Source organism: Notolabrus celidotus, chromosome 20 (genome assembly GCF_009762535.1).
Source record: "Notolabrus celidotus isolate fNotCel1 chromosome 20, fNotCel1.pri, whole genome shotgun sequence".
In the NCBI taxonomy this organism is placed as follows: Eukaryota; Metazoa; Chordata; class Actinopteri; order Labriformes; family Labridae; genus Notolabrus; species Notolabrus celidotus.
The window spans coordinates 19,301,379-19,318,580 of record NC_048291.1 but is presented as its reverse complement, the minus strand read 5'-3'; the positions used below and the strand labels follow the sequence as shown (position 1 = coordinate 19,318,580).

General features: G+C 42.4%; 1 protein-coding gene across 8 annotated transcripts in view; it reads right to left on the bottom strand.

Moving 5' to 3' along the window:
• The window catches only part of nfixb (nuclear factor I/Xb), a 177,111-nt gene that overhangs the window by 123,917 nt on the left and 35,992 nt on the right, over positions 1-17,202 (bottom strand). For 7 of the 8 annotated variants that reach the window (XM_034711867.1, XM_034711870.1, XM_034711868.1 and 4 more), the window contains one exon: positions 5,315-5,846. In XM_034711867.1, coding sequence (XP_034567758.1) covers positions 5,315-5,846 — 532 coding nt within the window. Of the gene's footprint in view, positions 1-5,314; positions 5,847-6,334; positions 6,544-17,202 lie in introns of those variants that run through there. The other variant, XM_034711874.1, reaches the window with a different exon arrangement.

Sequence of the window (17,202 nt, the reverse complement as noted above, 5' to 3'; positions counted from 1 at the left end):
CGTATGGAAAGCACTGTCCCAATTACAGGGCAGCCTCCCCGTGCTCTGCTCCACTGGGCAGAGGGAACAAGGCGCGAAGCGGACTGATCAGAATCTGGCTTGCTGGGAAGCGGCCCAGAAAAAAAAAAACCACTCTGTTCTTCCTCTACTTTAGACTCCTCTCCTGCCTTCACCTCTCCTCTCTTCCCTGCTCTTTTTGCCCCTCGGCTGAAGCGGCTAAGAAGCCAAGCCACCCCTCTTGAGCGTTGATACGTATGTTTTTAGTGGACAGACAGATTTCAGGCCTGGCGTCTGTACAGAGAGAAAGAGGACTGGTCATGCTAATTCACACGGTGAAATGGAACCACGATCAATACATGAAAAAAAGAAGGAAATAAATCTTAAGTCACTGTTTTCAAAAGGAAAATACTACATTCATACAATTAAATAATGCAGTAATTTTTTATATTTATTCCGTATGGTCTATCTCTCAGCATGTGTTTGCAAATCATGTTATTCAGCTTTTAAATTTCTGGAGAAATAAATAAATTTCTAATTGTTAAATATTTGTATTGTTTTCTTAGCAAGGACTAAAAAAACAATCTAAGCTGAGCAGCTAAATTGCTGAAAGAGACACCATAACATTTATTTATTAACCTTAATTGCACAAAATAATTAAAAATCATTGTACAGTGAAATTAGGAAAGAAAGCTAATCCATGTTGCCCACAATAGCCACTTTCTGGTACAAGGCATTTTTCTATTTGCAAAGCTAAGACCTGACCTTTGTTTCAAAATTAGGCTTAATTCAATCATATACTCAGTCTTTTGTGTATCTTTCTCAGTATTACTCACTAAACTGGATAATTACAGTGAATTTGGAGCAAGTTGGCCAACGACCAAGCCAACAGAGCTCCTCCAAAGTCGGACCTGGGGAAAGTTTAGAGAGATAGGTTAAAGGAGGTCGGAGAATTGAGTATTATTCGTGGTTTGTTCTCCTCTCTTTTCATCAATTTGTTTTGATTTGAGGTCGTGATCATACTTGAATAATCTGTTTACCAGCGATTCCTTACACTCCCGCACTCCACTCTTCTTTTCTCTTCTCCTCCCTCTAGGAAATACACACATTGCAGAAAAAGACAGGGGGAAAAAATGGGGGATCTGAATATGGGCCAAACCAAGTCTGTTGGAGGCCCCTGTGCTTCGGTGAATATTAAAAACACCACAGTGTCACTGCCGCTGTCCCATCATGAGAGGGGAGCAAGCTCAAACTTCATTGGGCGCATTATTTTCGAATGACAACAAAGCGTAAGAAAGTTTCCGTTGAAAGTGTCGGACCAGCAGTGTTTTTCACACCAGATGAATGTGGCTCCCTCGGCGCCGACACTCTCTGTTTCTCTGTCGGCCCGGGTTACGGGCTGGTGCCAGAACACTGGAGCACAATTCTGCTCTCCGTCCAGAAATCGCTGCTCTGCACAACACACTGCCAAGAAAAAAGAAGCGTTTTTTTTTTTTTCCTTTTTGATCATTATGTTGCCCTCATCTTTTCTTCTGTAAACACTTAACAACTGACAGGACAACAGTACTTGACCATACAGAAGAATAACTGCAGCTACAATCTCACACTCTTACTGCACATATTCCGCTACTACAGTGCCAAGTACATGTTGGTGGGAAAAAGAAAAACCCCACTTTGTCCTGATTGGTCTCTTCTTTATTATGTAACTACATCTGATAGCTTTACCTCCTTTTGAAGCTGGGGATACTGGGCATAGCAGATAAGATGTGTTTGATGGATTAGCGTGACGTGAAGGCGTTAAGTCTCTCAGTCTGGCCGTCTGTCTCCTTCTCGACTCCTCTCTTTGTTCGCCTCTATTAAAAGTCTCTAGGCCATTTGTAACGGCGTGAACACACACACAGTGGACACATTGATGGGTAAATGAACATCTTCGCGGAGCCCTAAGCAGAATGGAGATACAGAGCAGTCTGGCTCACACACACACAGTTTGCTTTCTGACCTGTCCCAGGAACCTAGTCTGTCTCTAGCACAAAGAGCAGACGTGGAGACTAAACAAACAACAACATCTTTTTATCATAAGTAGAAAAACGAAAGCTGAATGAGGCCATGTGAGTTGCAAACATGACTAATCTTGGAACTGCGCTGCTTCATCAGACCAATGATTATAACACACATCACCCTGGAAACATGACCTGATAAAGGAGACTCTAGGTGGAGGAAAGCCCCCTAGCACACGACTGTGAGCCAAACTTTGGTTTCGAAAGATGTGATCAATGATGAGATCAGAGCCTTTATTCTCTCCCTCTATCTCCTTCACTTCCTCCACATCCTAAAGCCATTATTGTTGTCATTATCATCAGATGCAGCAGAATCAACGGCAGGAAAGCGAACCGCTTTTGTCGACTGCGATGATAATATCATGATCTGTGTCTGTGTGTGCAGCCAGGTACTTGTCAAAAGAAAATGCTCATTTTTAGAACGGGGGATTCTCTCTCTTGCAGTTGCAAAGCAGAAGCGCAGATCTGAGAGCAGTGACTGTGATGCGTCCCAGCTCTCACTGCCCCTCCTGGAAGGGCCCAAGTCTATAATTGGACAAAAGCAGGGACACATCGTGTACTGTAGGGAAGCAAAAACAGAGGAGGAGGTTAGTGTGAGGAGGGGAAAGGGGGGGGGTTATCTCCTGTTCTGTCAATCACACCGCTTGAAAGCAGAGCCCCCCCTGCAGCTGGCGACAGTGACATCAGTGGGACAAGAGAACTGAAACACCGCGGCAGGGAAGGGCGGGGGGAAACGGCTGCAGTCCAATCACCAGGCCTGGCAACTGATAGCTTCCGCAAGACACAGACACCCTGGAATGAGAAGCTAAGAATACAACTGTAACGCTGCCACCCTAAAGGTTAGAATGGAGCCACAGCGTGTCTGTCCTCTGTAAACTTTGGTTAACCCCAGCCAGCCTCTGGAAAACGGAGCAGTTCAAGCTGGTACAAGAGGCTTTCTTTCATTTAAGCTGTTTCTGATATTTCTCTCTTTTCGGGGTCATGGAAGGTGCTAAGCAGACTGCCCTTTAGGTTGCTGTGGAAAAGCTAAACAGACCAGAAAAAGGAAGCAGTGTCCTTCTCACAAGAGAAGATACAGTTCTAAACATATGAGGCTTTCTTAAGCATGTGTGAGGACAAAAATAAAGCAACTTCTAATAAAACACAAGCCTTTTGCAATCCAAAAAAATGGTTCCCTCTACATTGAAAAACAATATTGTGCTAATTAACAATATTGGTACAAGAAAAACACAAATCATTAAGTGTACTTCCAGGGTTGATTGGCTGCTGGATTCTGGCACAGAGTAAAAAAAAAAAAAGGCTTTTCTCAGAGGGGCACAGGCTGCGTTGGGAGCTAATCTGAGCCGCGGTTCGCCACGGCGCATTCTGGAACAGGAAGTGGCGCTCACGGAGGCCCTGCAAACTCAAGCAGAGTTACACACTGGGCTGAAAAGAGCCTGGCAAGGGCTACTCTGTCACAGAGGAGCACTGCTCCTCCCTGCCAAGGGGGGAGAACTAAGGTCCTGTAACTGTATGCCAGTCTGTGGCCAGAGAGGAAGGATAATAGTAAAGGGCAGAGAAGAGCTCTGTGAGTGTGTGAGGAGAGTGCAGTCGACTCAACCTGCACACCTGAACTATGCTTAGAATAAGAAACATACAACCGGACTATGAGGGGGAAGTACCTCCTTGTTTATATACGCACTTTTTATTAAACTGCGCATGAAAACTAAAGACAGAGCGAGGCTTTCATGAAACAGGCACCTTCAGATGAGTGTTTGTCTGGCACAAATAACTAGCAGTGATGCATCATCAATAAATGTGTTTGTTTTTTGGGATAAAAAAATACCTTTTCAACATTTTCGAGAATCAGTCAACATTTTCACACCTCAAAATCTTAGATCTGTTACTGGTTAAGAATGTGATGATGACAGCTTAGAGGAGTGAATAATAGTTCTGTTTTCTGCAGCAACACCTCCGATATTAAAATAGATTTTTCACAGGTTTAAATAAGCATTTGAAAAATTGAATCTGTTTGAGAAAGAAGAAAGTGTCCTCAGGCGGGGTGGGAGTTCATAAAATATTAGTGATAATTTCTTAGATTATTTATCATGCTTTAAAAAAATGTGCTAGTATTAATTTATAAGTTTTAAGTATCAAATAAGCTATAATTTCCTACTGATCTCAGGAGTAAAAATAGTTTGCCCTTCGTATGTCAAACTGCCCTCAAAGAAAAATGCTTGCAGCTTATATAAACAACATACTTAAATATTATTAGCCACAGCAGGAAACACGTGCCAAATATTGTAAAATAAAGTCTTAAAAACGGAGACAGAGAAGCACTTTGTGTGAGACATTAGTGCATTCTGACAAACAGCGAGTACGGCAGCTTGGTTCAGCTTGTTTGAGCGGAGAGCTTGGCTGTGTGTGTGTGCGGCTGTGTGTGTGTGTGTGTTGAAAGTGGTGTAAGGCTGAGGAGGTTGAGGCTACAAACCGGCCGACTCCCCCTGCTCACTGAACTACCTGGGACTGGTCCAGTTGTTGATGCACTCTCTCAACCACGCACAAAAGACCTCTCAGACAGACACAGACAGACACACACACACACACAGACACACACACACAGACACACACACACACACACACACACACACACACACACACACACACACACACAGACACACACACACACACACACACACACACACACACACACACCGCCCGCTGCTACTGATACAGACCAATCTCAAAATAACACACACATGGATTGCAGACATGTGACAAACTGCTCCACAGAAACGCACGTACGCGCATGCATGCACACACAGATAAACAGGTTTGCAGATGCTTTTGTTTACAGATGGCACCGGAAAACATGCACATTTGGATTTAGACAAATTTGCACGCAAATACTTGAACAAATGTACCAACGCAAACATATCTCTCGGTAAACACAGGTTTTAAGCCCGACTGTCAAACTCTCAGAATCTCTTTAAACCAGATAGAAACATCCATCTGAAAGACATTTTTCAGAGATTACACTGTGCAGACTGTCCCTTTAAATGTCAAGACGCAGACACTATCTCAGTCCTGTTTGGGTTTTTCAAAGCCTGGCACCGGCTCAGCTTGGTACATAAGACAGGCAGCATCTTATCTGCCACTCACATGCCAAGGTGTGCGTGGCAAATGACCTCCTGCCCTGTGTGTGTGTGTGTGTGTGTGTGTGTGTGTGTGTGTTTGAATGTAAAGCGTTAAATCAACTTGTGCCGATTCTAACCACATACCTGGAGAGTGGACGAAGTAGGCCAGGTAGAGGTCCAGCTCCTTGACCGTCACTCCAATGTGGTGTGGCTGGACACATAGGCCGTGGTTAGAGCACTGGGGCGACTTGACCAGCCGCTCCCCATCCGTGCTCTCCAGGGGGCTGCCCTTGAACAGGATGACCATCACTAGGTCCAGCCGCCACACCTTGTCAGCCTGGCGGAGGCAGTCGATGCGGCGGATCTTGCCCTTCTGGTCAGGGTTGGACAGCACGCAGCAGGGGGGCTTCTTCCCCGTGATGGTGAGCACAAAGTCCTCACGGAACTCGGGCCGGATGTCCTTGCGGAGCTTGGCCAGCAGGCGTGAGGCCCACTTCTGCTTGATCTCTGGTTTTTCCCCCAACAGTTCGTCCTTCACTGCGCGCTCTTCATCCTTGGTCATTCTCTTCTCATGTTTCTTGAAGTACTTGCGCTTACGGGCCTGCAGGTTGAACCAGGTGTAGGAGAAGGCACGGACATGGGGGAGGAGGGCCTCAATGAAGGGATGAAATTCATCCTGATGAAAGAGAGAAAAACATGGTGTTAGGAGGCTGAACAGGGTTTTTGAATTTAACATAGAGTACGCAAATCATCAAAATATCTTCAAAATTGATTTTTTTTCAAGACATTTTTTCTAAAATAAACTAAAATAAATATAGCATTAACACATCAAAAAGTGATTAAAATGTTATAATAAGTAAAATCCAAATTACTATGATAACATATACATTTGTAATCAAACTTAAAAAAAAATGTCATTATAAGTTTCAATCAAAAAATTGTTAAAATATTTTGTCATTAGCACTCAGTGAAAATATAAATAGATATACAGCAATAACAGAAAAAAAATCATGATTTCTATTAAATAAATAAACACAAGAACAGTCAAAACAACAAATGTAAAACGCATTAAATTGTAATCAAAAAGCAACTGGAAAGCTGAGCCAAGTTGCGCTCCCGCTGCTGAGCTGTAAAAAGAAAAGTTATTCTGCTGAACCATAATACCTTCACTACATATCTCTGGGCAACAAAGCCCAGATCTCGCCACAGCGTTCCTGTGCCAGGGTTGCCACACACCGGTCGCTCACCACCGCCAAGCTTTGCCGCCACAAGACCACTGTTGAAATGTGCAGCTAAAAGATCAGCCATACCATTTCCTATCTGCTCTACCATGCAAGGGAGCTCCAACCAGACTCACATTTCCACAACAAACTGAAGGCAGACAGAAATCACCACAGAAAACCACACAGCAAGAGGAAGACAGACGGCCTGGTAGTTACCATTTTGCACTCTCATCATAAATTTGGCACAGCGTTTAAAGTGAAAAAAAAAATCTCCTGCACCAGTTTTTTTTCCTCCTGGGCTCCCCAATGTAAAGCAAGTGCTGGTTTGGCAGGCTGTGGAGAATTAGCAGATGAAAAAAAAAACTTGGTGAGGGGGTTGTAAAAAAAAAAAAATTAGCAGAATACGCTGCTGACTAAAACAGTGGACCAAAGTTTAAAAAACAAAAACACCCCAATATTTAAAGAGCGATGAAATTTAATGTAGTAGGACCACAGCCAGCGGCTCTTTAGAGACAAGAAAAAAGGGGGAGAAACCGAAATAAAAACTTCGGAAAAAGGAAAAGGAAAAAACTAGTAAAAATAGAAATATTAACAGAGTCACACTGAGAGAGTAAAAAAGAACTTCGGGAAAGATGCACTTAAAATAATCAGTCCTGAATGAGTTCCAAAAACTAAAAAAAAAAAAGAACCTTGAAGCAGAAAAAAATCCTTGGCAAAGTGTAATTGGTAGTGGTGTCTGTTCTGATCCCTGGGCCCGGCGCAAGACTCACACACACACTCACACACACACAGATGGGGGGGCCAGGGAGAGCAGAGCACAGAATAAAGAGAAAAAAAAATAGAGAGCCGAATCAATGTTGGACGAGCGCATACGACCGCTGGCAAAGCCAAGTGCTGCTTCTTTTTTCCCCTTTTCTCTCCAACTCTCTCTCTTTCTCTTTCTGTTTCTCGCTCGCCGTCTCTCGTCCTCTCCACGTTCTTTCCCTAACCATTGCTTGAGCCTTTGCCAACACGAGTAGGGCCCACCTATTTGGCAACAAGATGCCTGTAGCCCAGCCAATGCGTTAGCTTCAAGAGCTGGAAGGGAGGGAAAAGAGAAAGAGGAGAGGGGGGGGGCTGTAGTGGCAACGAGAGGGAGAGAGCGAGTAGGAGAGAGAGAGAGTGTGAGAGAGAGAGCAGGAGGGAGCAGGTGGGAGTGTAAGAGAGCGCACAGCCTTGTCCGACGCTGCACAATTTGCCAAATCGACAAGTTCCACTCTGACACGGAGGCAAAGTTCAGGGGAGCAAGTCTTCTCCTGCACCAATCCCTGCAGCCCTCAGCCCGCCTCCATCTTTACTATGGCCGCCATCGCCTCATCTCCCTCATCCCCCCACCCTCTTCTGCGCTCCTCTGTGTCTCTCTACCCTTCTCTGTGCTTGCATAATGCCACCTTGGCAGAGGATGGCAAAGAGAGGACACACAGCTTCAGAATCCCTCCAGACCCCACCACCGGCAGCTGCTCATGGGTTTACCACAGCAAAACAAAGAGGGAGAAACAAACCCAGACAGCCACACTCCTTTGACTGCACACACACACAAATCAATGACGAGATGATTTAGAGGCTAAATACAGAAATGGTTACAGAATTTAGAAGACGGAGGAGGAACACAATTTGCCTCATCCGTGTGTAACAGCTCTGAAAGAAAAAGATAAATGGTCAACAAGAGTTTTCCATTAAATCCCCCTTTCCAAAATTTGCTTCTGAACCTCCCGGGAGGATTTTGTGTTGCTGCGTTGGCTGCCATGTTGTCTCATCGTGAAGCATGTCATTCAGGATAGCACCTGCTTCTGCAGACAGTCTGAAGGCACAAGTGCTGCTGATTCATAGACCAACCAAAGGAGGATTTTGGAGACTCCAAACAAAGACTGAAGACAAGAGGGAAAATTCACCGTGTACAGAAATTCCTTCGTTCATGTGCTGTTCACATCATCCACAACCCTGCCAAGGCTGGAATCCAAGGCATCGAAATCCATCCAACACCACCAGGAGGCTGGCTCTACTTAAAATCACAACAAATGCAGATGCAAGGAACATGTGTGGAGCTGACACCATTAGTCTATTAATTGACGAGTTGATCAAAAGAACGTGCACTGATTCCAATAGTAGACTAAGTGCAAAACACGTCCTGAATCAGGCCTCCCAAAAATGAGGAATTGATACTTTCCTTTGTCATGGACAAATCTTACTGCTTATTATGATATTCACAAAACCAGGCAGGTAAACTACGCCAATAACCTCAGGAAATGACAGGGCATTTTTACACAACTCTATGGCATTTAAAAACAAAATAACAAATAATAAAAGCAGAATCATTTTTCGCTGGTCTCACCTTCTGGTTGTGAGGCTTTCCTCCTGACAAAAGTGAATGAAAAGTGTATGTTTTGACATTTCTTTAGAAAAGAGGACAAATTTGAAGGCCTGTTCTTGGGCTATAGGATATTTCAATTACCATTTTTCATATTCTGAAACAAATAACAGCCCTAACGTCAAAAAAATTGTGAGATAAGATAGATCAACCAATAAATTAAGTGGTTGCAGAAGTATTTGAATGAATGCTTTTGTCCAATGTGTAGAAACAGCAGCTTAAATGACAGGTACCAGACTATACCAGCTGCAAAGAGTGTATAAATGCAGAAATAATGAATGAAAGAGGTCATTGCAGTTCACAGCAAACCTGCAAGCAGAATAGCACACACAAGGGCCCAGCCTCTAGCTTTCAATTATCTTCAAGTTATGAACATAAGCTTTATAAAACACAGACTTTTACCCATTACCTGTTAAAATAGTGAAGGTTAGCACTACTCCACTTCATGCCCACTCACTGTGAGTGTCATTGTATAGTGCCAAAGTGTGATGTATTGCTAGGTAAAGCAACAAAGGAAGCCTAGAGGGTCACACATTCAATGCACGTGTTTCTCCGTTGTATGTTAAACACCTGCAGTACAAGTAACAGGAAACTTAACAAGCACTTCAATGTGAATTCCGTTTCTGCTTTTCAGTGGAAAATAAGCTTTTCTTTGGTATCCCTGGCGAAATGCAGCTACACCACTATACAAACGTCACTGAAACATGTCCACAGGAGGGTATAAGTCATTTTCCTTTGCTACGGTATTCGACTTCAACGTGCTGGAAAATAAAGTTACCATATATTTAATTTATAGAAACAAATATGCAGGGAACTTTCAAATCTGCAGGGTGAAAAGCTGACAAACTCTCCGTCAGTCTGAATTTTCTGCTGCGTCACACGCACGGGGCCTAGTTGTTTCATGCTCACGTGCACGTATGTCACATTGCGTCAATTTTGGCCAACAAACGACAACAAATCATAAAATGTACGTGTCTCTGGGTTTATGTCCCTACCTGGAAACTTAATTAGGGCTGAATTAACTTTTTTCGCTTTAGGTCGTGTTTATAGGCAGTTTACTTCAAGTGTTTTTGTCTCATAATTACACAAGCAAACATTTTTGAACAGACGCGAGATTCCAGTGTAATCTCGTTACCACCTCACCTTAAAACCCTCAAAAAACTGGTGACGTGACCAACCTGCATGCAGTCTTACTTGATGTATTACGGGTGAAATATATAATTACATTTAAAAAAGATTGCTTTGAGAGTGGCATTTTAGCCTGAAAATAAATAAACAAATAACCTATAAATAGGTAAATAAACAAATACAACATTGGACAAACTATTATTGCGTTGTTTGCTTTACAAGAGCAATGAACACCCGCTGTATTCTTAAATTATTTCCCACCATCATCTTTTTTGGCCTTTTTGCCTCAGAAATCATCCAGATTGAATTAATAAGGCACGAAACTCCCAAATAAATAAGAAAATTAACCATCACTTTCTGTTGGCTATTTATTTCCCCCTGTTGCCGTCTTCATCCTCTTTTTACAGAGGGCACTTAAAGATACTCAAAAAAAAAGGGTGAAGACATAATCGTTTGAGGCAACATAGAATACAATGTCAATAGCTTGGGGGGGGGGGGGACGGGTTGGCATCTCCGCAAACGGCCCACTTACGCGCCGGCACAAAACCCGACGTCAATTAGTAATATGGACAGATAAGACTAAAAAACACACCCAAGTATGAACTTAAAATTACGTCCCTGCTGGAAAAATATTGTATTTTCTAAGAAACGGCCTGAATCAACCAGAACACAGCTGACAGTGTATAATGTAGGTTATTATAAGGCTATTTCTGTTTAAGCCTGCTCTCTTCATTTGTCCCGATTTTGAATAATCTCCATTATTTCTTTTTTAATAATAAGTAATTTGTTTTTTAAAAAGCTCCTTTCATTCTTTTTTTGTTTTGCTTTTATTATCCAATCCCTTCAAAATCCCCTTTTCCCCGCAAAACCTAGATTCCGGTGTCATAATTTGTTGCCTAAAAAGCCTCAACTGAATTTAAACAGTCCATGACGAGACAAAAGAAATCATTTTGAAGTCCTTTATTTTTCAATTCTCCGCACGTCTGACCGAGACTGCGGAGTTGGCTGCCAACTTCAGATTAACTCTTTCAGTGAGGAGAGAAAAGGCTCTCTACTCTGAAAACCCCCAGTTTGATTCATCAGTGCGCCTAGGATGCTTTTTGTGTTTCCAACTTCCATTTGGACAACCAGAGGAAGGTTTATCGTTGAAAGCACAACTTTTTTTAAATATTAATTTGCATGCATACTCGTAAAAACATACTATTTTATTTATTACTATTATACAATGTATTTCTAATTTATTCCCATTCTCATTTTGCTTGATCTAGAATTGACCTAAACCAATTGTGATATAGACCTATGAAAGGTCTAATAACGTTGATCAGAATTAAGTTATCCCAGTTCTTCATTCACTTAAATGCAGCTCAGTCCTCTTGGCACATGATTATCAGAATTTCAATCACAAGAAGATTTATTTTGTGTGCAACTATTCTCTCTCAATAGCTTGCAAATAAACTAATCAATAATAAGACTTTGTGAGCCAGTAGGAGGCAGGCCGGCCTTGCAAGCATCTCTTTTTACAGAACAGTGCAAGAAGGCACATAAATTGCATGCAATCAAAATAATATCTGTTTATATTTTTGCTCAGGCAACCTTGTTTGACATTCCAGAATATAATAGGAGTAGCAAGCTTGTTCCAAAGTGCAAATCTTTAGCCAAGTAATCAGAACTCTGGCAAAGTCAAATGCATTATTTTCTTGTTACCAAAATTCCCTCATTGGTTTGTTCTACAATCAGTGTTAAAGTTCCTCATCTAAATGATTTCTGCTCTGTTGAATGGATAAATATGTAGTAAATATCTCTAGGTTTAAACTAGAAGTCTTTTCCTCTATGACCCATAATGCCCTGCAGCAGAACTCTCCTCCCTGCTCTGTCCTGCCTGTTCCTTTGGTACCTGACCTCACCTGCATCTCATCAGACCAATTAAAGCCCAGTCTACACAACCCGAGGGCCTCCCAGCCCCTGGTCCTTCATTAGCCTGTCTCTGGACTGCAGGGGGCTCGGCTCTGTCCTCTCCTGCCCAGCTGAGTGTCCCTGACCCTGGACGGGGTCTGACATTGGCTCCTCGTGAACCCTGGGTTTAGACCAGAGATACAGAGCTGGGGGGGCAATAACGGGGGTTGCAAAGAGATTCATTCATTTGAATGAGTCAGAGTCATGCCTGCATGGCTTTTAATCTGTGAAGTGTTATCATCCAGGTGTTAATATTCTATTTAAGGTGTGATCACAAAGTGGCAGGTGTGCTTCCTGTGTCCTGGTGCTCTGGAAAACTGTCTTTTTTAGCTTGCGGGGGTTTGATGCTGAAATCTGAACAAGCTGCAGTACTTGCTACATGACCTTCCATTGGTGTTACACACCCTATCCACTCCTATTAGTGGGGTTACATTTTTTAAGACGGCTTTAGGGTTCTGTTGTATCTTGACCGCCCGTGATGTGTAGATGCAGAAGGAATCTTCGTGACACTGGCTTGCTTGCATAGTAATACGTTTATTACAAGAAAACAATACCAGTATCGAACAAGCACCCGGAATGCTTGGGAGAACAGCTCTGCAAATCTGCTGACTCCCAGAATGCTGTTGACCAGCACCTTTTATAGGTCTGCCAACCAATGACATAGCCTACTGCAAAGCCCAAACTTATCTTGATCTCTAGTTATCTATTTTACCCTCCTGGGCTCTGCTAGCCTAAGGGTTACAAAACTTATCCATGCATGTCGCTAAATTGGAAGGGGGTCTCAATCTAATTTCCTTGAAAGTCTGGGAGAACATAGGTTTCTCCTTGACTTGTTTTACGTCAGTTACTTATTAACTATCAGATACTTCAGTTCCCTGGTAGGGTCCCCTGAGACCACACTCCCTGTTTCTGCAGCGACGAAGTGATGCGTAAAGATCCACAAAGCTCACCGTCCAGAGTTGGTTGCACTTCCCGAGTTTACAAACCAGCACGTTACTATGTGTGAAAAATCTGCAAGCAATTTGTGGTGGCTGCGTGCTAACGTGCCTGGGGTGGGCCGCGTGGGGTGGAGTGGGGGTCACCAAGCCGAGGAGGAGGCACGCACGGCACATTCCAACCCGACAAAGGGGCTCGGCTGCCTGGCCGCACTGCAAAACCAACCGGGTCCTCTGACTCTGAAGCTCCTTCAACTAACCACCAATACAAGCCTCAATAATGCATTGTAGATACTGATGACTCGTGCATTGCAAATCTACGCAGCGCACAACAAGAACTCACAGGAGAAAGGTTTGTGTGCTCCAAATTGAAACAAAAGGCACACAGAGTATACTCTTGAAGGGACGAGAACAAGGTGTACCAGATGACTTGGGGGTATTTTGTTTTTGTGATTCACTGTAGAGATTTTATAAAACAATATTTGCTCCTGCTTGAGGAGGTTTAGATCACGTTCAGACATGTTGATCTACTCCGATGAAGATGAGTGGGGAGTGAAGGGGTGGAGGAGGAACACACTGACATACATTTCACCTAAACATAACGCTGTATCATGCTGCTTATGGATGAGACACCGCTGATGTCACACTTTTGCATTTCTTTACTCAACTTAAAAATCAAGGTGATGTCAACCCCGGCCTTATCTCACTCACACACACACACACACACACACACACACACACACACACACACACACACACACACACACACACACACACACACACACACACACACACACACACACACACACAAACATACACACACAAGTGATTGCAGATGTCTAGAAAGAATTTGCCTTTGGATGAAGGAACCGCCCTATGCCTCACTATCCTGTATGTCTCTGTGTGTGTGTCAGCACGTGAGCGGTTGGCCGTGCCCGGGCAGGCCGACTTAGAGCCACAACAGCCTTGACTGAGTGTTTTCTCACTGTGCCAGCCAACTGATGACTGCTGCTCACCCTGCTGCCAGAGCAGACCAAGCAATGGTGAAAGTTCTGACGAGACTGAGACACTTTATCTTTGTTGATTCAAATATGACAATTTCAGCTCATGGAAAAAATACACCTGTCCAATTCTGCAGTTTTATTAACCAAGATCCAAATATGAATGCTGCCAAAGTGGCAGGTAGACGAGAAAAACTTACAGACAGGTTTTGGCAGCATTTTGTGGGTGTTAATGTTTGTACCCAGGTAAAGCCGAGCTCTGTAATTGGTATAGAGTAAGCTTGGCCTGCATAAAAGAAATACATTTAGCAAATCAATTCTGTTTGATCCTGCATGCCTCTTTTGGTTGGATAGAAGGTGATGCATTTTTGATGAACCTGTCAGTGACACTTAATCAAAACAAAAGTGAGATAACATATCATCATAACTGTATATACGCAGCCAGTTGCTCTATACCACATCATCTTTGATCTACACTATAAGGTCGACATGCATCACAGAGAAGTACAAGTGCATTGATTTATCATCAGGCTCAAAGCAGAGTGAGGTTACACCAACCCCCCCTCCATGGAAAGATCCCTTTGCATTGAGGATTTCAACACGGCCTGAAATGAAAGGGATCTTCAGGTTCATGTGTTAACTTGCCACTTAACAAAGCTGTAGGGCTTTGCTTGTCTTTTCAAAGAGATGAGTGTGAAATGCTAAAGTCGGCCTTTTCACACAGGGCTGGAAGAAGAAACAACCCGAGTGTGTTTTCAAACCCGAGACGAGCAGCGCACTCGAAAGGAGAACGTGAGTGTTTGTTGCCTGTTTGAAGGTAAAACCCAAATGCAAACAGAGCAATAGGGGAGACTACACCAACATTAATACCTTGAATTCTGTTTGGGAGACTTCCCCATGTAAAGTTTGAGCCTTGTGCATTAAGAAGTACTGCTTTGTCTTCCCTTCCACTCGCGAGGTGCACGACTTTCAGCTTTACACTGATTTACGAAAGACCGCAATAAACATGTAGCACTCCTTCAAACCTCCCCTGGATGATGCAATTTGTAAGTTTGAGACTGATTTCTGAATAATGCCCACAGATGTTTGATAAATGAACATGTTTCCTGTTTTCCCCCTTATCTAATTTCAACCTCCTCTCATTTTCTAAAAGTTTCACACACATTGATCACTCTCTGGCTCTAAGGCTTAAAGGTACAGTGTTTGGAAAGGGTAAATTTATAACAGTATTACCTAACCCCTGGAAAAGAAGCTCCTATGATGCATGATAAGTATGATCCTTTCTTTTTCAAGTAATCTTTCTAAAAAAATTGCATGGTGTATAGTTTGTTCACTCTGTGCTAGTGTAGAAATGTTGCAGAGCAAGATGGCGGCCTCTGTGGAAGGGGACCCACACCTTATGTAAATCTAAAAGGCTCATTCTAAGTCAACAAAAACAAAACACATTTTAAATAAGATGAGTATACACTCATTTAAACATACTTATGCATATTATATTCCATTTCTGTCTGTTCTGCTAAACACTGCTAAATTCTACACACTGCACCTTTAAGTTTCATTTTCAGGCACTCTTGCTTCACTTGACTATTGCCACTGAATGCCAAATGCTACTTTACAGGTAGCTTTACTGCATTTAATTTCTTACACAAATTTTGCTCTGTTGTCAAATGTACTAGCAGCTTTTTTTTTCAGTGCATTCAAACACATATAAGTATGTTTAATACAAAGCATTAACAGTAACGAGGGGTTCTGACTTCTAATCTAAACCAGATGGTTTCATCAAATGACTGTTTGACTCTTAATATTATTTCATGTTCTATCAAAGACTAAAATATCAATACAATCCTCAGGAGCAGAACATATCGAGCTCCATTTATCAATCTTATTTGAAGTAGTTTAAGGTAAAGCAACTACAGATTCATTAGTGTCTCAGTACAAATAGTGTAATAAGGGCATATGGAATAGTACATCAGTCAGATGGGAGGATTTCACCACAAAAGGATTGCTTGAAAAAACATTTATCTTCCATTCATTAACATTCCAAACAAAAAGAATGATGTTTATTTTTTTTAATTCTTGTATTTGTGCTTTTATTTAAGTAAAGAAGAACTCAGTGTCTGCATATTTTTGAATGTTTTAGGTCCCTAAAATTCAGCTGGAATTGGCATCTTTGAAAAATAGGGCTAGGCATCGCCACTGATTCTCACGGATGCTCACTAATGCTTTTAATTGTGGGACCTTATAAGCAGATGCATGATTAAAACATCATGGTTTACATTAAGGATATTTAGCCCCACACTAAGAATTGACCCCAAAGCAGCAAGAATGTACCTTATATTTAACATGCTCACCACCACGCTACACTAGTTTACACTATACATCATTTTGAGGTGCGAGCTCCTCACATAGCCAGATCTTGTTTCGCAAAGGCTGGTCTCGAAAGATGAGGGGCCACCATAGACTACTACTAAGAGGGGGGACCTTTAGCCTTTCCGCTAACAGACACAGGGTGCACGCCTGTCAATCAAGTCAGCCATGTCCTTATTTGGATACTAATACATTTAACATCTTCGAAAATACAGAGTTATAAAATAATTCCTCCCCCATACAGTCTGTGCCGATAGAGGAGTTAGCTACTCAGGCCTAAACTGTTGTTTGAACCTCGATGGGGGCCACCCACAGGAAAGAGGATATACTGAAAGATTGATTGTGGGATTTTATTAATCAGTATCTGATCATAAAGTGAGAATTTGAATCAGGAAATCATTTTTGAAAATGTTGTGATGACTAGGTTAGGATTTTTTTTAATAAAGCTTGGTTACACAAGAGATTGAGCATCTTTGAAAATATCAAAATCAATACGTTAAATAAAGTAAGCTTCTAAATAATGTGCTGAAATCTTTCTACTTTTGGTATCAATATAAAGTGATTTATTATTTTTGAGGGTCAGTGTTACAATCAACCATTGTTCAGCTCCTTATGCTAGTGCTTATATCACAGATTCTGTAATATCTTATAAACACTGATGATAAGCATCCTAAGAGCCTGACATTAAAATGCTTATCAACATTTGTGGTTACATTGAGTTTGGACTGCTTTCACTCTTTGTGGTCAAAATGACTGCGGGTGGCTGGCCAACACTCTATATACAGTGCGTATAGATGCAGGGCCAGAAATAACAGGCCCACGCTAAATAATCGTTCCTTTCACTCTCGGCTACCATGACATCACCACAACCACAAACGGCAGGAGGGGAACAGCAGTGATGTGGCTCTGACACACACACATAGAAAGCCACTGGCTGTCTCTCATCACTTGTCTTCAGGCCTGTATTTATCTCTGTGTCCTGTGCAAATTGTAAACGTTTAAGAAAACGTCTGCATGT